Here is a 21,498-nt window from a genome sequence, read left to right as displayed (position 1 = left end):
GGCGATCGAGCTGTTCCGGCAAACTATCGCCCTATCGCCTTACTGGACACCATCGGCAAAGTATTTGCGAACTTCCTGCAAAAAAAACTAACGAAGTGGGCTAACACGAGAGGAATCACTGATCCCAGACAAACGGGTTTTACGAAAGGCGTCGGAACTGAAAACAACCTGACCCTGTTAAACCTACTGAAGTTGAATGCTATGGAAAAAAAAACACAGTTGTTTATAGCATTCATTGATCTTCATCAAGCCTTCGACTGCATAGATCGGGAAACCTTGTGGGCCAAATTAATCAACTGGAATTGTCCAGAGGAGATTCTGTTCCCCATCATTGCATTGCATACAGCCACGACCATCCAGATAAGGCTAAATGAAGCCGGGATTCTATCGGATAAAATGAAGACCCAGAGAGGTGTAAAACAGGGATGCCCTATTGCAGCATGCTTGTTTAAACTATTCATCGCGGATATTCCATCAGCATTGAAAGAGGTGCGTTGCTTTCCACCGAAACTGAATGGATCCCACCTAAACTGCTTAATATACGCAGACGACATAATCCTAATAGACACCACGCCGATCGGCCTACAACGTCTATTACATAAATTATACCAATACATGAATACAAACCATTTGAAGATAAATACGTCAAAAACAAAAATTATGAAGATTGGAGCGCTGAAAGGAACAAAGAAAAAAAAATGTTTCAAGTGGCAAATTGGAAATACGAGTCTTGAGGAAGTAAACGAATTCAGATACCTAGGTATAATGATATCCTCCTCGATATGTGAGAAGAGCTGGTCAAGAAATCTACTATGTCGTATGAATACCTTGGCCATCCAAGGAACCAGAATTCATAACCTTTTCGGTAAATTTTCCCTGACCCCAATTCGGCTATTCTACTTGCAAAAAGTAATCCCTTGTGTCACCTATGGAACCGAAGCCGGTTGGAATCTCGATCACAACATCTGGGCAAAACTGGAAGGATATTTCTGGCGACGTGTCTTAAAGCTACCGAAATGCTTCTCAACATCAATAATAAGGCATGAACTTGCCTTGGATGCTCTACACACAACAGTTATTTGGAAATCGATTGCTCTACTGAGGAAGATGACAATAATAGAGAAAGAACCCGCCTACGAAATCTTAGCAATCGACGATGTGTGCCCTTCAAAGTCGATCCTAAACATCTGGGCCACAAGAATTCACGACATCATGCGAGCAGACAATATAAGCAAGGAAATGCTGGTAAAATGGCCTCAACTCGCAAAGAAAAAGCTAAAAGAATGGGCTTGGGCACAAAACATGGAGCGTCTGGAGAAAATGGCATTGGCGCCAAAATTGGGACCAACCATCAACAAGATAAATAAAATGCCGAGATATCTTACCCAGTTTCCTTCTAGACATCACCGTGACCGCTTTCTTCATCTGCGAATGAATGCGCTACGAACAAAAGAGGTTTTACTTAGACGGAAAGCCCCAACGATCTGTGACAACTGGTGCAGATTTTGTCTAAAGGAAACCGAAACCATAAAACATTTGGTGATTTTGGTTGCACTAAACTGAATTCAATTAGATCGATACATCTGAGCAAATATGCACCAACAAACGGCAACATGGAGGATTGGTGGTTCAGAATACTGAGTGGGAGCTCCGTATTTCTAAATTGCTCGGTGATAAACTTTATCGACATGCTCGATGTATAAGATTGTAGGTCGGATATGAGAACTGCAATCCTTGAACTTCCTTAATAGAATGGGGAAATGATTAAGAAATAGTTTTTCAAAAAGTTTATTATTAAACTAAGTAAAAAATAAAAAAAAAATAAAAAAAAAAATTGAAACTACAGAAAGAAATCTCAAATGAACTTTGCTTCTTGGGAGAAGGAAAAATCGACATTGGAAGAAACACGAACTGCAGTAAAAGCCTGATGATCCCAGATATGAAGAAAGGAACAGCAGCCTTAATGGACACTTACTGGATCTGTGGCAAACGGGCGCACATGCACCTCCCACCATCATGGAGGGGCACGTGTTCCCTGGCGACACTGCACTCAGCTCTAATGGTAATACCGGAAAGCCACATCGGAGAAAGGGGCAGGACGATGACCCAAGCAGCAGCCAACGCCCCACCCACTGAAGAGCCACCACTGTATGCCCTGTCAGAAGGGAACGCCGAAGGAATCGTATCCAGAAAACTGAGTTTGTCAAACTACATATCAAAGGCCTCCTCCGAACTTTTGGCACAGATCCCAGACAGGTACAGGCTATTCAGCTCAGCAGAAACCTTCTTCGCCTCCCTCATCCCAAGCATTCAGGCACGGGCAAACGCAAAGTGGCTGCAGATTACGCGGTGGGAGCTGATCCAATTGGCTAACGACACTGAGGAAGGGTTCAACGTGATCAAAGTGGAGCTAAGGGCTCTGAGACTAATGACAATGCAAAACAGGTATGTCTTAGACCTGTTGACAGCGATGGATGGAGGTGTTTGCCGAAAAATCGGAAGTGCTTGTTGCACTTTCGTACCTTCTGAAGATGCTGATAATGGGACTCTATCGTCATCGCCGCAGTGCACAACCTAGGGGAACGCATGAAGAAAGAACGTGCTGCAGAATCAAGCACATGGTTCGACACCATTTTTTCATGGGTACCATCCTGGATGGGGCTCGCAGTGAAACTACTAATGCCCCTCATCGTGTTTTTGCTTGTGATTTTTTGTGTGTGCCAGCTGGGTCTTCGATGCTGCGCAAACGCAGCCCCAAATGGAGCGATGTTGATGGTGACAATGGGCAACGCCAGAGGAGGGGCACGAATGCAACAGGTAGCACACGTACAAACTGGTGAGAATTCAGAGCCCAAATTCAGAATGGAACCTAAATATTTTGATGGGGATATAGTGGATAGGTTATATCATACCACAATAAAAAAGAGCCCCTGGAACTAGAATGGCACACGGAGGTATGGGTGGACCTGGAAGGAGACGGGAGATGTATATATATGACCTGCACATTAGATGAGTACGCTAGAAGGGGGGAAAGCCTCCGGGGGGTTTGCAGGGCTTGGATGCCAATAAAAGGAACACCAGCCTGGGAGGAGGCAGTGTTAGCTGAGAAGGAGCGCGAGCGGTTGGGGGAGCTAAGGTATTCGTTACTTAAGTAACGAAAGGGGGGAAATGTAGGGGAGGATAGGTCAATAGGACCCCCCTCCCCACTACATCTCCTACCCTGGTAAAGACTCATAACTCATCGGCAGCCCACCGGCCCCCGGGCCCAGGGGGCAGGGCGGCTGCAGACCGACACGTGAGGCTGCACCACCACGTTATGTGGCAGAGCACAGACGCCATCTTGTACTAAGCCAAATCCATTTTGTTAGAAACGTTTAGACACAACCCAGGCAGAGCCAACGTACACACTGAAAGCTGCAGCTTGACCCCCACTCGGCTGCGCTCACAGAGGCCCACACTTCCCCCACCCCCTGCCGCATGACAGATTCGCTGAGGACTCGTTCTCACAAGCCACCAGACACGAACAAAAAACAAAATAAAACACTGTAGCTGTTAACCTTCCACAGTACATCATTTCCCCAGCCATGAACGGGAACATTAGGAAGTAACTGAAACCAGCCCAAAACCTGCATGCCCTGACCCCATACCAAGCCCCCCGCGTTAGGCTGTGTGGCGCCCTACACCCCTGTCTACCCCGAGAACTCTTGTAATGTGTAGAAATCATTTATGTAATATATGTCATGTTGACTAACGTTCGCTGCTAACGTGAAGAAGAATGGGTAAAGAGTAATATGCAGCTGATATTGTTTATAATATGAAGATGTACGAAGACTGGCCAACTGATGACAATATGCAATAACATGTGTTGCCCTCTTTACACATACACCTGCCTAACACTACCTCATGTTCGTATGTCAACTATAGGTGTGAATTGTTGTGCTAAAAGGTATGGCTCCCAGCTAGTATCCCTTCAAATGCAAATACATACAAGTCATCTTAAAGACCCCACATGTTGTTATTCGCCCCTCACCCAAGGGACAGTACACCGCCTTGTGCAGAATGCCGCGCACAGAGCTGCAAGGCCATCTCCCCTCCTCCCACCCAGGCCCTCCAGAGATAGCTGGTGTTCGAACAGCACAGCCTCGCCTCCCCTCCCGACCCTGCTGGACCCATTTCAAGCATCCGCCTCCCCCATGTCAGAGGCCGCCACAGCCTGACTCCATGACTTACGAGCTACCTGGTCCTAAATCCCACCATCTCTAAGGCACCAGTTACATGCTGCCCACGGGCCAGTGGTATCTCCTCCGACCCCAAGTTAATGGCCCTCAAGAGGGGGCACCCACCCTTGCACTAACAGATTGTAATACCATCCCTCACCGAATCCAACAAGACAGGATGATCGAGTAACCCCTCCCGTACCCCTGACCATGCACATGGGACTAGCCTGTTTGTACCTAAGGTATCTTTATAACTGATGTATTGGGACACTTCCTATTGCATATCTATGTTCCTGCCTGCCTATTGACCTGAGGTCAGTGCTACACAAATTATAAGCCAACAGAAGCATGAAGTGTAACGAATGGGTGTGAATATGTGGCCACAAGGGCAAATGTCAGTTTAGTTACCAATCATCACTACAAGGCATGTCCGGCCCGGCACTCCACCCCAATGAGCCCAGCTGACCTTCCAACCCCACGTGGCGCTGCACCAACGTCCGCCAATCCTGTGTATACCCCCTAGACATTACCACCCAATCCCCACGATTATGTGCCCCCTATAGCTTGTGTCACCCATGACATGTTCTGTAAATAAGTAGGCCTCTCTTTGCTATTGTCAGACAGAGCGCTCTCGGAGTTTGCAGAGTCCTTTGCATGCCCTATATTGATTTATATAAAGCCCTTTTGATCTCACCCGCACTTGGTCCTAGTCTCATTCCCCTCCTGGGGTGTGTCCTTTATTGCCTCTCACTAAGGGGAGTGCGTTTTTGGGGACGCTTATATTCAAGAACAAGCCTGCCCCCCACTGGAGACACGTGGACCCGAAGGGACATGTCATGCCTTCTTTCCCTCGGAGGCTGTTGCGGAGGAGGGGGAAATGGAAAAAGCCCTTACTTCTCCCCCCGGCCCACCCCCTTTTGCTGTTTACGCCGGTTCTGAGACGGCAAGCGGTCCGGGTGCCTGGATCTCCATTTCAGGAAGTCACAGAACCCTCCAAACATACGCCCCCTGTTGGAGCGCTGCTGTGACCGAGGGTACGACTTGAGCGTGGTCTTTGTGAAGATGGACAAAGACTTGGCCGTTTCTGAGCTGTTTTTCTTCTTGTCCAGCTCTTCGTCCGTGGTGGAGTGGAAGAGGTCCCCCCTAGAATGGTATATCTAATATTTGTTCATGGACGTCCGGGTTCAATTTCGTGGGCCGGAGCCAGGCTGTCCTTCTCATGTCCGTGGCGATACAGATGGCAGGGCCAGAGGTGTCGATATGTGCCACGGTGGATTCCATGAGGACATGCGCCACCAGCTTGGCCTCTGCCAGCCCGGCTTTAAAACGTGATTGGCTCTGCGCAGGGAGTTCCGGGAGGAAGTCGGCTTGGAGTATAGGGATGCCGCAGTGATCACAGAGGATTGTGGCTGAGGATGGGCAGAGAGCAAGAGTGTATCGCCCTCCATCTGCCTGTACTTGGCGTCCAGGCATCGATTGACCTGCTGGGCCGAGTGGGGCTCAAGCCAACCCTTCTTGGCCAGGGAGACTACATCAGTCTGCAGAGGAATCCCTGTTTTGGCAGAGGGGCGTCGCATGAGGACTTCAGCCAGAACCCCCTCTGCCAGCTGCTCTACCCTCTGGCTGGGGTAGGCCCAGGTATTCTGCCAGCCCAGCAAGATGTTTGTGGAAGGCCCTGGCTGAGGACGGCGTGTCCGGGTCCTCCTCCTCGTCCGAATCCTGCTGATCTGGATGATCCTGTGGAGGAGGAGTAGATGGTGCCGCAGGCTGGGGTACAGGGACCGCAGCCGGAGGCTGAGGAGGCGGCGGAGGTTGCAGAGTTGGCTGTGGAGCCAGAGGAGGCGACTGCACCGGGTCCTGGGGGCCCGATGGAGGCATCTGTGGTGCCGCTAGCATGGCGGGGAGGACTTCCCTGATGACGTCTTTGATGATAACCCCCATCTGAGGAGACCTCATGTTAGGCGATCCTCTGCACACCGATCCACTGCACACCAGAATACTGCTCACATTTCCCCAACACCTCCCTCCAGGGTTCGAGGCTCATGTGATTCGGTTTTCCTAAAGGACCGAAAGCTCCAGACCAGGCATGATTTACGGGCTCGATTGCAACCCTTCCTGCACTGGCAGTTGCCATGGAGAACATACAGCAGAAGAGGCGGCGTTACATCTCCACGCCGATCGGTCACTTGCTCACGTGATCCAGAGTGGCGTTCCTCACGTGACCTTGGTGGACGTCACATGACCCCGAAACGCTCAGTATATAAGGCTTGAGACACGGAACACTCATTGCTTCTCAGCTGTCTTCAGACCCTGTTTGGCGTTACGTTTTGGTTTGCTTTCCTGGTTTACCTTGATCTTGGAACTCTCTCTTGGACTCCTTCGAATTACCCCTTTGTACCTTTGCTTGGAACTGTTTACCTGTTGCTGGATTTCGGACACGACCCCGACTTGCCTTTGGATCATCCCTTGGTACATTGTTGAACTTTTACGCCATTTCCCTTTTTGGGATTCAAGTCACGCCTTCAGTCCTACGGGTGGTTTATCCTGCATCCACACTTGTCTGCGGTCCTCATGTTCTAGGGACCGCCTCATCTGAGTCTCGAACCTCCCTCCTAGGTTTCCTGGGTTTTCCAAACCCCTGATAGGTAAGGCTATTCAGATCCTTTGGTTATTGTGATTGTATAATGTAATTGCCCTGTACTTAACCTCGCTCTTTTTGACAGCAGCATTGGTGTTCCAGAGTTTACGTGGATCCGGGAAGTAACATCTCCCACCTGTGGCCCCAAAGGTCGCACTTCGGGTTTCTTTTAGTTCCCCTGTGCGTCACTTGAGGACGGAGGTTTCAACGGTCTACACGACACTCAAGTCAGAACACCTCATGAGGCCGAGGAACTTCTCGAAGGGCACCTCCTCACTGGCCAAAGAGGTGGCAGGGGGTACCGACAGGTTAGCGGGGGGGCTGCTGGAGCCGCTGCATACCCTGTCCATGTGGACGCAAAGGAAAGCTGCCCTGGGCAAATGAAGGGTAGACTGTAGGCCACTTACCTGGTTGAGGCCAGTCCCACCTTGACACTCGTTCTTCGCCGAACTACTGGAATGGCGTCGGACGGGTGTCTCTGTCTGGCGCTGCAGTCATCCCTTCGAGCTGCCTGCCACATGCCTGCGAAATGCTGCTCGGCTCACTGGGCCCAGCATCCTCCAGGACTCTTGTATGTGGAGAAAGAGGCCTACCCTGCTCCACAGGCTTAGGCCCGGTAGGTATGACACCCTCGACCCGGGGGTCTGCAGAGCAGCGTTTAGGCACCCCCTTGGACGTATTGCCGGAACTAGGGTGTAGACCCCTCAGCCATACGGCCGGTACAAGGTCTGAGCCCCTCGGATGATGATCCGTTACAAGAACCGTGCAGTCCCTCAACACTGCCACTGGGAGGATCCGAGGATACCTCGGCACGAGGGCCGGTAGCTGAAGCAGCCTTGGTGCACATGTTGGTACAAAGACCTGAACAGTCTGTCCCACGCGGTAGGGTCCTTGGGAAGGAATCTCCTTTGGGGGTGCGATGGAAAATATCGGCCCCTCCTTGGGCCTGGCTCAGAGTTTAACAAATTTCTTGAGGTCCTCTGGAGGCGACTTCTGGAAGAGCTCCCTCCACCTGGCTAGTCTGTTCTTCAGCACTTTCGATGACAGTGAGCCACACGCTGAACAAGCCTGCCAGCTGTGGTTTGGGCCAAGGCAACGTAGGCAGAGGGCGTGAGGGTCTGAAGTTGGGAAGAACCGGTTGCAGGATGGATACCTGCTGAATCCTGTGGAAGTCGACATGCGCCGGGGAGGCAAGTAGCGCCTGAGGACCGAGTACCTGAATGATAAAAAGACAGAAAAAGGACAAAGAAGAAGTATCCGAGAGTGGGATTACATGGCCAAAGCCAATCCCAGGAGCACTGGTGAAATTGGCCAGTTCCCATCAACCCGGAAAAGGGGACTGAGGTGTGGCACCAGAGGGCGGAGTCAGGGCAGTGCATGCTCCCTGGGCCACACCCCTGCGCGCCTCTAAATTTAAAGAAGAAGGATTTTTCTGGAGAAAAATGTTCCATCTTACGTCCCTTGGAAGGGACGCCCATGCAGTATGGAGGAAAGGGGACGGGACGTAAGAGTACATGAGACAAAACATAGGCTACTATTAACCCCAGTTTGAACATGGGGCTAGAAAAAGTTTAGGGAAAACCGGCCAAATAGAATAGAAAAACATGTAGCATCAACCGAGATGAAAGACAAGTAAAGAAAACTTCCCAAAAAGTGGGAAAGCGACAGCAGAACCCTTTACCTGCATCCTACTGAAAGGTAGAAAAAAACAGGAGCTTGGAGGTGACATTTGGTCAAACGGGTGAGAAAGGGGCCATTCTGAAACAAAGTCACAGCTTTGGTTTGGAGTAGCTTTTTCCCATCCACCATGTGGTGCAGGAATTTCCCTAACCAACTATGTAGGAAGAAGAGAACATTAGAGAAAAATAGGGTATTCCACACAAAGAATAAGCACATGGGGACCATGCAAGCATTAGTGATGGTCACCGAGAAGTTACATGGCATAAAGAACAAACCACTTGAGACCAAACATTCATTTGTTCAGATCACAGAGAGGAGAAGCCACAAAGAGGGTGGATTCAAGGGACCATTAAGTCAATAACAAAAATCTAGACAACAGGGCCACAACTTCTGCAAATTCACTGAATCCATGTATCCTGGAATCTACCCATGTTTCCTCCTCAGGCTCAAAATATACTTGCTTAATTCTGGAAGACTGCTAACTAGTTCAAACTTGTTCCCTAGTCGGCCTTTTCCTCTCACTCAACGTCCATAATATCTGTCTAGGAAACTCATGTATCATTGCCTCCCTCATTTCCTCTCCTGTGCTGTAAACACTTGGCACAATAGGTCTTCTAAAACGCATTCAACCTATAATATTCATAGACACTTTGCGACCCCTCTCCAACCCAGAGTCTGAATGGCAAACCAACCCATGTATTGCCTAATCAAAAACTCCCATTGTGCATCTGGTCTGTTCACGGGTACAGTACATCACATGGTTCTGAGGACCACATTTGACCCATCTGTACTCTTTTAGTACTGCAGACCTGAACCCACATACCCTATAGTCCCCCCAGTTTCCCTAAATTTCCGTAGATTTGTACTCACATATTCTAGTAGCTGGTGGCTCCATACTTTTGATTGAAATAATTACTACTTACCACAGCTGCAAAGTAAATGGGCATCAGCGGATGGCAAGCCAGGAAGAAGTCGTATAATCGCAAGACATGTCGGAAGTCTGAGAGCACGTGTCCAAACCATGTGATCAGCCAGCTGAGTGCAAAGATGGTGCCAACTTCCGCCCTGTGCCACAACAGTGAAAAAGGTATGAATAGTTTTGTCTGTTTTAGGTCTTCTGTGCTTTGGTATTGGGATGGGAGGGGGGGGGACAAGGCATCAGACACTGGAAGTATTGGTGTATTTGCCAGATTTACATACTTTTGAATATTCAAGTCCTAGAACTTTTAAAATGATCATTTAACAAAGAATAACAACTTTTTCCCATTTCAAACCATAGCCTTCTTTAATGGGCACTTGCCCAGCCAAATTACTATTTTCTAATCAGTGCCGATTAACTGTATTACAGTTTGGCACTTAAATTCTTAACAGAGGTTAGTACACAATTTGATCCAAACCCTGCCTCAAGCATACGTGAAACTTCACAAGACACCAACACTGCAGCAGAGCTACACTAACAGGTAATTAACTTATTAATCTCCAATACTGGGCGTTTTTCATATTTTTGAAAATAGTTTGATATGCAGTATTGGAAGGAATGCAAAAATACACTGTCACACAAATAAATGATATTAAAATTAGCAAACTATTGCTTCCATACTGACTATTCAAACATATGTATTAGAACTGCCTGGTCTAGCTAACAAACCTGTGCATTTCCCCGTGCGGTTGCTGGAAACAGTAATGCTTACTGAACGCATGTACATGCCTCAACATAGGTGCCTTGCAGATTTCTTAGAGAGGAGTGTTAACAAACAAGATGCAGGTAAAATGTTGGCAAAATGATATTTTGCGGGCAAAATGTTGGCAAAATGATATTTTGCGACAAGTGGAAGTCGGAGACTACCTTAGGTAGAAAAGGTTTTAACACTGAGAACAACCTTGTCTTTATAGAAAACAGTACGTTGAGGTTTACAGGAAAGTGACTGCAACTTGCTTACCCTGTGGGCTGACGTTATTGCTTTTAGTAAAACAGTTTTCAGAGTTAACAGTCTTACTGGGCATTAATGTATTGGCTGAAACGGGATGCATGTTAGAAATGTTAACACCATTTTAAGATCCCATATAGGGACTTGGAAAGGAACTGGTGGGAATACATTATGAAGAACCTTTAGGAAGTGAACAATCAGGAGGGATTTTAAAATAGGACTCCTCTGAAGAGTGCTTGAAAAAAAGACAGCACCGCCAGGTAATTTTTTAATTGTTCCAATCTGGAGCCCCAGAATCCCCAGATGCAATAAAAAAGAAAGCACCATAGGTGTATCACAAAAAAAGGGTCCACATTCTTATCCCTGCACCAACTGCTGAACTTGTTCCAACGGCAGCAGTGCAAAGATTTTGCTGCTGGCCTTCTGGCCGAAAGCAAGATCTCCATTAAGTCATCTGGGAAGTCCCAATCCTTGTATCTCAACCTCTCAGAAACCATGCGTGAAGTATGAGTGTCTTGACCACTGGATGGAGAACCTGACCCTCCTCTCGCGAGAGAAGGTCCTCCCTTTGTGGAAGACGCATTGTAGGGCAGATGGACATGTCCAGAAGGACTGGGTACCACGTCCTCCTGGCCCAATCCAGAGCAATCAGTATCACGGCTTTCCCGAATGTTCTCAACCTCCTGATCACATGAGGAATGACGGGGAATGGAGGAAACACGTACAGCAGTGGAAACCCCGAGTACACTATGAACGCGTCCTCTGGAGCTCCTCTTGGGGGAAATTCCCTGAAGCAGTACAGTTCGCACTTCCGGTTGACACCGGTCAAGAACAGATCCACTTGTGGGGGTACCCCCAAAGAGTGAAGATCTCTTGATGGACTTCCTGAGCTAGTTCCCACTCGTGGGAGACTCGGCTCTGCCTGCTCAGGGCATCCGCCGCTGTGTTCTCTCCGGCTAGGTGACCTGCCGACAGCGAGATTCCTTCTTCAATTGCCCAGAACCAGAGCTGCATTGCCTCTATGCACAGTGGTAGTGACCCTACGCAACTTCTCTTGTTGAGGTAGTACATGGCCACCATGTTATCCATCATTATCAGGACATTCTTTCCCCGTACAGAGGGCAGGAAGGCCTTCAGTGCTAGTCTGATCGACCTCAGCTCCAAAAGCTTCATGTGTAGTTTGGACTCCGATGAAGACCAAAGACCGCCGATTGTCAGATTTTTGGCGTGGGCTCCCCAACCCATGAGTGAGGCGCCTGTCACTACTGTCATCTCCGGCCATGGCTGCCAAAAAGATTCTCCCTCCAGAATGTTGTTGTTGCAAGTCCACCACAGAAGATCCTGTGCGACTCTGCTTGAAACTTGAAGGTGGTCTGATATCCTGAGAATTGGAACCATTGAGTCCTGAGAGCCGACTAGAGGGATCTCATTCTCAGGCAAGTCTCTGGCACCAGGAAAATGCAGGATGCATGAGGCCGAGCAACCTCAAAAAAAGAAAATCAAAGGCCGGAAGACACTGGACACTATGGAATTAGGTAACCATCTGCAGAATGTGTTGAGCCCTCACCTCGGGTGGCAAGGCTTTTCCTGAGGAAGCATCCAGGACTGCTCGAATAAATTGGAGCCTTTGAGATGGTAACATGTAGGGCTTCTTGTAATTGAGGTAAAAGCCCAGTCTGTGGAGAGAGTGGCAGCTTATGCTGAGATGTTCCCAGGATTGTTCGGGCGAACATGCCCTGATCGGCCAATCGGCCAGGTAGGGGCAGATGTGAATTCCCCCCTCTCCTGAGACTCGCTGCCACCACCACCATTAACTTGGGGAAAACCCTTGGGCCAGAGGTCAGCCCGAATGGCAGAACTCAAAACTGATAATGAGAACAGCCAACTGCGAACCTCCGGTACTGTCTGTGCTTGTCATGGATAGTCACAAGAAAGTAAGCATCCTGAAGGTCCAATGACACCATCCAGTCTTGGAGTTGGAGGGCCTGAAGTGTTTGAGAAAGGGAACCATCTTGAACTTGTTCTTCCTGAGTAACTTGTTAAAGTTTCTTAAGTCCAAGATGGATCTCAATCCTCGTCTTTTTTGGGAATTAGAAAATACGGGGAGTACCAACCCTTGTTCCTCTCAGCCACAGGTACTGGTTCTATAGCACCTTTCTCTAGCAGGGTCAAAATGCCCTGCACAAGGAGCAGATCTGGAATTTTGAAAGAGCTGTCGCCGGGTGGATAATCCGGAGGCCTTTTTAGAAAAGGAAGGCAGTAACCTTGGGCTACCGTTTGCAGTGCCCAAGCATCTGAAGTAATGCCCCACCATTCTTTCAGATGGGAGAAAGTGCCTGATCCAACTTAAAAATTCCACCACCGTGCCTATTAGTTGTCTCTATGGGGAGTCAGCATGATCAGTAGGATCTGGTTTAACAAATTCCAGTTCTGGAGAGGCATCTATACCAGTGGCTGATTTGTATGATAACCTACAAGTCTTTTAACCTAGACTCTTCAGAAATTAACTCATCTGGAACATTTGGGGTGCCAAATTGTAAACCAAATGGTGATGTATTGTCATCTGAAGGTTCATTACTTTCATAGATGGAAGTTTTCAGTAAGGGTTTGAAAACCTTATCTTGAGTAACTATTGGCTTTGACAACTTCGAAGAAATTGTCAACAACTTTGAAGCTGGAGTCGATTTTGTCCAACTCTGATGACTCCGATGACGTTAGTGAGGCCGTCAGAGTTGCCGACTTTTTATATTTTTTTAAAGGAACCCTTAACGGACTGGATTCCTGGCTTGTCGAAGCCCTCAACGATTTTTCGGCGGATCGAGATTTCTCTCGATGTAATTCCAGGTTATGACTCAGACTCAAAGATTTTAAAACGTTTCGTCTTCGACTTCCCTTTGCCATCTTGATGTAGATCAACAGGAGCATGGACTCTCTGCTTGTCCTTAAAGGGGGTCAGGTTGCATTCTCGAAGACTTTAAGCATTTTGTTATGAAATGCAGCCCATTTTGCCGGGGAGTCCGACTTAGTTGGACATTTGATTACCTCGGCCGTAGGAATCACTGGAGGTCAAAGGTGACCTGTGACACCATCTCTTGGCCTTCTTAGAAGACGAAGAAAGGCGGGATCGACTTAGATTGAGATTTTTATTTAGACCTTTTCCCTTTAGGACAATCTCTCGACGGAATTTCTTTTCAAACTCTTCGAAGGAGACTTTGAAGGCAACCGCCCTACTGCCAATTTACCTTTACACTCCCTCAGAGCCTTTTCGGTCATCGCCTGACAAGAGTTACAGTCGGAGGTCCAATGACCGGTACCGAAACACCACAGGCATATGCAGCGGGGGTCGGTGATCGACATCTTTGATACGCAGTCTTGACACTTCTTGAGGCCAGTCTTAGGCGTAGATGGCGCCTGACGGAGAAGACATTTTCATTTCCAAAAATTAGTGACGAAGTTCAGTGAAGAACTAAAGGACGCCGTAATTCTTGGAAGCGTTAGCTCGGAAAAACTGAAATGAAGCCAACGGGCGTTGCATGCACCATTTATACTAATGAGGACGTCGACAGTCGAATGGAGGCCCTCGAGGGACATTGACTTGACGATACGGTACTTCTCGCCCCCTGTCAAAAAGAAATTCCGAGGAAGCTGAAGCTGGAAGGACAATGATCATAAAATGAGGAATACGTGGGAGGACACAATCCATTCAAAAATGTATTTTGTTTAAACGTGTGTGCGTGCATGTAAGTGTGTTTGTAGGTGTGTGTATGTATATAATGTGTGTGTGAGAATGAGTGAGTGTATGATGTATAGGTGGCTGCCTGGGCGTGTGAGTGTATGGTGAAATGATGCAAATGTAAACGTATGTGTGGCTGGGTGTGCATGTGTGCAAGTGTATGATGAATGGTGTGTGAATGTGTGCGTGCTTGTATTTAATGCCTGATTTACTAATTGGTTTTCTTCATTACTCCTAGCCTTACTCTTCCTCGTCTAAGTGCTTGTGTCTGACGCAGGTTGCCTCATACACAAGTACTGGGACAAGGAAGAGGGACGTGGAGGTAATTCTGGGCTGAAAAGCAAATTTTCGGGTAGGGGGTGGGAGGGAGAGGGGATGTGTGGGGGATAGTGTGGGGAGATAGTTTGTGCATTAAATCTTAATGGTCATCCATGTCCAGGCTATGCAGGCAGAATAGGTGTTATTAGTGGCAGGACTGGCATTTTGAGGCTGGGATTTTAATGCAGCCAGTCTAGCCATTACTTACTGTCGAATGTATTAGGCATCTTTGATAAAGCAAGCACGATAAGTGTTATGTAGCTAGACTGACATTTTGGTGCAGCCGGTTTGGCTATATTTTCACACCTTGGCATGCATTTTGGCAAAGCCAACAGGAGTATGTTGCAGTGATACTGGTATATATATTGGCAGAACCAGCATGGACATATTTTATTAACCAGTTAGAGCATAATAAAAGTAGAGCAACAACTAGGCAAGAAGAAACACTGTTTATTACAGCGGGGTGAGCACAAATCAAACAGAACAGTCGATGGGCTCTGATCAAAAGGCTGACATCTGAAGGGAATACAAACAGTAGTTTTATACTGAGAAATACAATGGTCGGAAATCCATAAAAAACACTTGCAAGTTAGAGAGTTCACGTTTTCCCATGTGTCCCAGGAATTCTATTGGTTCCTAGATATCGCCTCCTCGAAGTTTACGTTGATTAGTGAAGCGTAATTGAAGCAAACAGTTTAACAGTTTCCCATTACAATTCCTCCCCATGTGGTACCACATATATTCACACCACCCCGGAAAAACTTGTTATTACTGAAGTAACATTTGTGCAGACCGCCAGAACTTTAATACACTACCATTGGTCAGCACCATTGAGAACGGAACACGAGACACCCTGCAGCTGGTGGGAAAAGGGACATTAAGACGATACTTGTTAGATAATGATTTTCCCAGACTGTGTAGTAGATACTGGAGGCTGGCCACCTCCATAGAGCTCAAGAGCTTACCTTCTGATTGGTCCTCCCAGACCACCCTGTAATTAAGTCAGCATGTTCCAGTTAAGTTGTTCTTCTCGTGATGAGTAGCATAAGCCCCACCCCACTTTGCAGATCCACATCGTATTGGTCACATGTTTCAGATGGAGGTTTCCCAGGTTCGGCCTGCCCCAAGGGATTTCCCACTATGTGTGTTTATGATGGTGCTAGTTTTGTCATTCCCCTCCCTTACCTAATCATAGGATAGTATCTTGGACTGCGTGTACACCCAATGCATCATTACCCCCCCCTACCGCTCCCGGTGAAGCCCCTTGTACGGGGAGTCTGTGGCTTAGAATAACAGTGTCATTTCCTGAGTAGCTGCCTCCACTATCCCCCTTATTTACTCTCGCAGTTGGAAGGTGCGTCCCCCTGTCTGGTGCTGGATTAGCACCTTTAAGACATTCCCCCCTTCCATCGATCTTTTGATTAATACTTCTGCCCCTCTCATCCAGTTTCCCTTTTTCTTGCGCACCCACACCCTTGTTACCCAGGTCATAACCCTTCCTCCTCATGCCCATCCAAATCTTCCCCAAAAATCAGTATCTTAGTTCCATCAGGTGAACACTATCCCCATAATGCCTCATAATTTTCCAAATCTGGTGGGGGTGCTGTGAAAATTATTTCTACTTCATTCTCTCTTTCATTCATACTGGGGCGTTCCTCACCTAATACCTCCTCAAGCTCAACTTTCTGTAATGCCATTATGTGAGTGTTCTTATGCTGGCGGCACTTACACCAATGTATGATTAGATGACCGATGCAGGTGGTGATGAGGATCGCGACAAGCACAGGGACAGTTATCTTAAATACTGCTACAAGCCAGTTCGGTGCCCAGGTTAATAATGAATCCAGCGAGGTTGCCGATGAAATGTCTTGCATCTCTTATAACATTCTCTCGTGTATTGTTTTTATTTCCTCTACTGTGTCTGTGATTGTGGCATCATTAGCGGGGAATTGCGGTACAACACGTGCTCCCTATCTTACAGCACACCCCTCGCTCCATCGCCGTCATAAGATTCAAAATGAAACAATTTTGGAGGGTCATCAATTGTACAGCCAATAGTGCTTCACGCAACGCGCATAGTCCCTTTTCAGGTGCATTTTTAAGTTGAAGCAGTTTGTAGCGTGTGATCTGCAACCATTTTGCATTGGCTGCAGCTTGTACCCCAGGAAGTAGGAGAGAAGTAAAAAAAAGACAGATGCTGAGCTGCACAATTTCAGATGGGATGGACTGTTCTCTAGGCTCTTGGTGGATTACGCCAAGATGTAGTTGCCGCTGGACCATTTCTTCTTTGTTAGCTTGTGTTTGATTCTTTGTAATTCTGCTGGCACTTTCTCTTTATACGTGGATAACTCATTGAGTGGCATCAAGCCTGAGCGGGGTACAACTAAGGAGCGTTACCAGTGCGCACACCCCCTTCTAATCTGGTGGTAGCTGGGCACATGTTCTCTTTCCGCACGCCCAATAGGTGTCCATCACAGCTGCAGTCCCCTTTTGCAAAGTTGTGATGTCCATCGTCGTCCTGCAACCAGTGCTCATCCCCAGCATTGTTCTGTTTTCTCTGCAGCACAAAGAATACTGTGTGAGTGGTTTTATGTTTTCTGGACGCGGGTTTTCATTTATCCATGTTAGAGTATGTACATAACTGTAGCAAATGTTCTTACATCTCGCATTTATTTTCTTAACCACCCTTCCTTCGAAGCCCACCAGCTCTTCTGCGCAGCACTGTGTCATTCCTATTTCCCATTTCCATTTCCAATTGGGCAGCACCGAACCCTGGATTTGCATCAAGAGCCCAGTGTGGCACCATGGAACATCGTACCCCATGGAGGTCTTGCAGTATATTCTTTTATGGACAGTCGCCACCTGTTCTCCCTTATGTGCCCCATCGGCTACATATTGCAGAACCACGTACTTACTCTTCTCGACCTGGGGCATACTTTCTAGCTTTACAAAGTTGTCTGTGCATACCTCCTTTCCTCATCAATCCACTTTATTTCCACTGTATGCCCCTGGGACAAGTCCATTTATACCAGACATCCTCCCTCTTCTGCTGTCACCTCTTGTGGCACGATTTGTTCCGGCATTCCTGTGAGGTGTGGGATGAGTGAGCACACATAGCATGTACCACTCGTGCTGCCACGCTCCACCTTCTTCATTTTCCCATATCATAAATCTTCTGAGGCCAGGTCCACTCCCTTCCTGACAATTTTGTAGAATTCTATTGTGCTAGTTATACTTTAATCCCACCCCCTCTTTTTTCCCCCCTTGTCCATCCTTCATCTCTATTGAGGGTCTTCTGTAACACCTTATATAGTACAAAATGTTAATGTCATTTGGTTAATACTCCCCATCAAGTGATTCCTCCTCTTCCCAATGTGCTGCTGGTATCTCGGCAAACGTCTGAGTGATGAATCCAGGCATGTCGTTCTTTTATTTTCACTGCTGTGGGTGTTGAGAAGACCACTTCAAAAGGACCACAAAACCGAGGCTCCTTCTACTTTCTCACTGTGTTTCGAATAAGTACTTTGTCCCCTGGATAAAGAGGCTGTATTTGTGGAAATGCTTGATGCGCTTGTGCACACTCTTCAATGTTGGTTTGCTCAGTTGTAGATTGCTGGAAAGGGCGGGAGATGTAGCGAAGCACATTGGTCATCTCAATTAAATAGTCTCATTTCATTGCCAAGGATGTCAGAGCTAGGGATAGCATCCAAAATGTAACGTCAAGGAGGGACAGGTGCATGCATTCTCCTTCCCATTACAATTTCATGCACAGAAAGGCGATTCCCTGCAGAAGGTGAATTCTGAAGGGCAAAAAGTACAAGAGGCAGGCAAAAAGGCCAATTTCAGCACATAGTAATTGCTAGCTTAGCCAAACGCTCTTTTAGTAATCCATTCATTCTCTCCACAATTCCATTCGCCTGCGGCGAGTAAACTGTACAAAGTTTATGTTTGAACCTAAGAGATCGATGGCAAAGTGTTGGCCATTATCTGACCTTATTTCCTCACATACACCCCATCTTGGGAATACTACCCTCACTAGGAACTTTGCCGCAGATTTTGCATCATTCTCTGCACAGAGCCCTGCCTCATGCCAATGCGAAAATGGACAGACCACTACGATTAGGTAACTCTAGGAGGCACATCTTTCTTGCATGTCAACATAATCGATATGCCCTTCCGGCCATGGTATTTTTCCCCATAAAGTTTTTAAAGTGTGGCCAGACAGAAAATGTTTACCAACTATACAATTTCCCATGAACCATTCACTTGCTCATGTATGTTTGGAACTTACCATCCCTCACTCGGCTCTGCAGCTATGCTTTCCTTGGAAGCATGGATGGGGAAATGCAGCTGTTCGAAAGCTACATTTAACAATTTCCAGGGCATCACAGGCTTCCCCGAGCTTTTCTGCCGGCAAATCAGGTCAGTTGGTGACAGTGAACATCCTCTTTTTATCCACAGTTTTTTCCTCTTTTGGTACCTCTTCTTGTAATTCTATTGGGGATCGTGTTAAAGTGTTCCTTCCTTTCTTCCTCCCCACTCTTCTTCCGTTCCTTCTGCTGCAATGAGTGGCACCGTTCCCCCTCCTCTGGGGCATGTCTGAACTCCCCACTCCCTCCAGTAAATATGATGCTGCTTTTGCCGCTCTGTCGGCCACTTCATTGCCCATTGATATCCTGTCTTGTTTTCCTGTGTGTGCGGTGCATTTTATTATCGCCACCTCTACGGAAACCTTTAGGACCTCAATTATTTTAGTATTTGCACATGTTGTACGGGGGTTTGTCACTTCTTTTGAATCCCCTCCTTTCTCATCATAGCAGTACTGAATGAATAGTTTACGTGACGTAGGGAGAGTCAGAAAAGATATTTGCTGCATGCCCTTCCATCATTTTTAGTGCTCTTTCATCACCACTAATTCTACTGCCTGGACTGAATAATGGCTGCTGAGATGCTATTACAGATTCCCTGTTTATGCAGCATACTACTGCTGCACCAGTATGTCTGTCTACTTCCTGTCTCTGGGTTGATACTTAATGCACTGGCAACAAAGACAATGGGCCTCATTACAACCTGCCAGTCCGGGACCGTGCAAAATCCGTGACGGCGGTAAAAACGTTTCCGTGTCCGCAAGGTTGCGGAAAAACCGTCCGATTACACGCTGTCGGTCGCGCGCACCACACGGACTCGGAAACGTTGTTACCACCGTCACGGAAAACCCCACGGAAATGGAAATAACGCAGCCACAAGTGGCGCAAAACCCGTTTCCGCCTCCGCCGCCACGGACACGGAACCGGAAATACCATGATCGCCAAAACAGGAAACAGAGAGGCGGGCATCATATAAAAGCACAATCCATTGCCATCCAGAGCCAGCACAATCCTAACTCTGAGAAGCCAAAAGGGACCACCAGCATGTCTGCCAGGATTCCTGCTCAGAGGCAGCGCACACAGCGATTCAACGAGGCGGAGCTAACCGTCTTGGTGGAGCACATTGTGGACAATGCGGAGATGCTGTTCAGCGCCGACCAACGGCGTTCCACACAGCAGCGGGGGAAGGAGGTGTGAGCCGAAGCTGCACGCAAGTGCACCGCTGTGGGCGTGGCAGTGAGGAGCGTGAAGGACTGCCACAAGCGGTGGGACGACCTGAGGCTGAGGGTACGCAACCTCATTTCCACGCACCGCCAACGCAGCAGTGGGACAGGCGGAGGACCCCCTTCCCCACTGAGGCTGCAAGCATGGGAGGAGCGTTGCAGCAGCGTCCTCCACCTAGAGGGAATCCATGGGATCAGGGAGGCTGAGGCAGGAGTGAGCCCACCTGCAGATGCCGGTAAGTGCCCAAACATGAATGCCACATGTAAATATGCAGTTGTGAGTACTGGGCCAAAGGACCCATTAACAACCCCCCCACCCCCAGGCAGTGCAAAGGACCCATTAACAACCCCCCCCCCCAGGCAGTGCATGTGTGGGCCAAAGAACCCATTAACAACCCCCCCCCCCCAGGCAGTGCATGTGTGGGCCAAAGGACCCATCATGATCCGCATGGCAACCAATATCACAGAATGCATACACCAGCAATCAGATGCATGTGACTAGCACTATTCAATGTACAATCTTATTGACGCATGTGATGCACCCATCTGCCACCACAACAACACTAATTGCATGCCCTTTGTGTCCCCACAGCCGTTTCAAGTGGCAGTGATACTGCACAACAGGCCAGCCAATCTGCACCGGCAAGTACACAAGCCACCGCCACCACACAGGAGGATGCTGCCGGCAGTTCTGCACCTCTGGCCACATTACCAGCCACTACAGATGTGCTGCCCACCACCACCACCACTGACGTCCCCACCGTCTCCATACTGCCTGAGTCTAGACAGGTGCCACGGGAACCTATCATGGCCACCAAACACTGAAGGCAGCAGCACTGCAGAGGGGGCGGCCTGCAGTGATAACAGTGCCCCGCAAGAGCACTCTGAAACGGGGCCACAGGGGGAAGATGCCCACATTTGAAGACCTGGGCTCCTTCCATGAGCTGGGGTTCAGCCCCACATCACTGGGGAGTCCCATGAGGTCGCCCACCCCATCCATGGCCGAACTGAATGCCCGCATGCAGCGGATGGAGGACCAGCAGGCTACCCTCACCCAGCTGGTGGAGAGGCAGCTAGAGGAATCCAGGCTGCAGAGGGAGAGCTACAGCGCCTCAGTGCGTCGCCTGTCGAGGTCCATCGGACGCTTTGCGAGCACTATAGTAACCCTTGCACGCCATGTGCGGGAGGGCAACGACCACACCTCCAGGCTTGTAGAGGCCATGTTGGTTGGCCAACAGGCAAATCTGGCACGGATGCCCTCAATCCCAGATTCTGCGCAAACAAACACAACCACCCCATCCAGCTCCACTACTGCCAGTCCAAGGAGGCGCTCGAGTAGGCTAACGGGTCCCTCGGGCAAGGTTGCACAGGCACAGAAGCGCACACGGAAGTGA

At 48.3% G+C, this 21,498-nt stretch overlaps 1 protein-coding gene across 2 annotated transcripts in view; it reads right to left on the bottom strand.

Annotated features, from left to right (window-relative positions):
- Positions 1 to 21,498, bottom strand: part of TBC1D20 (TBC1 domain family member 20) — a 509,368-nt gene that overhangs the window by 267,872 nt on the left and 219,998 nt on the right. For both annotated transcript variants that reach the window (XM_069650950.1, XM_069650951.1), the window contains one exon: positions 9,459 to 9,600. In XM_069650950.1, coding sequence (XP_069507051.1) covers positions 9,459 to 9,600 — 142 coding nt within the window. The remainder of the gene's footprint in view (positions 1 to 9,458; positions 9,601 to 21,498) is intronic.

The sequence above is a fragment of the Ambystoma mexicanum genome, chromosome 3p (assembly GCF_040938575.1).
Source record: "Ambystoma mexicanum isolate Mex_15411 chromosome 3p, UKY_AmexF1_1, whole genome shotgun sequence".
NCBI lineage: Eukaryota > Metazoa > Chordata > Amphibia > Caudata > Ambystomatidae > Ambystoma > Ambystoma mexicanum.
Note: the sequence above shows the minus strand (reverse complement) of the source record. Positions and strands in the feature narration are given on the sequence as shown.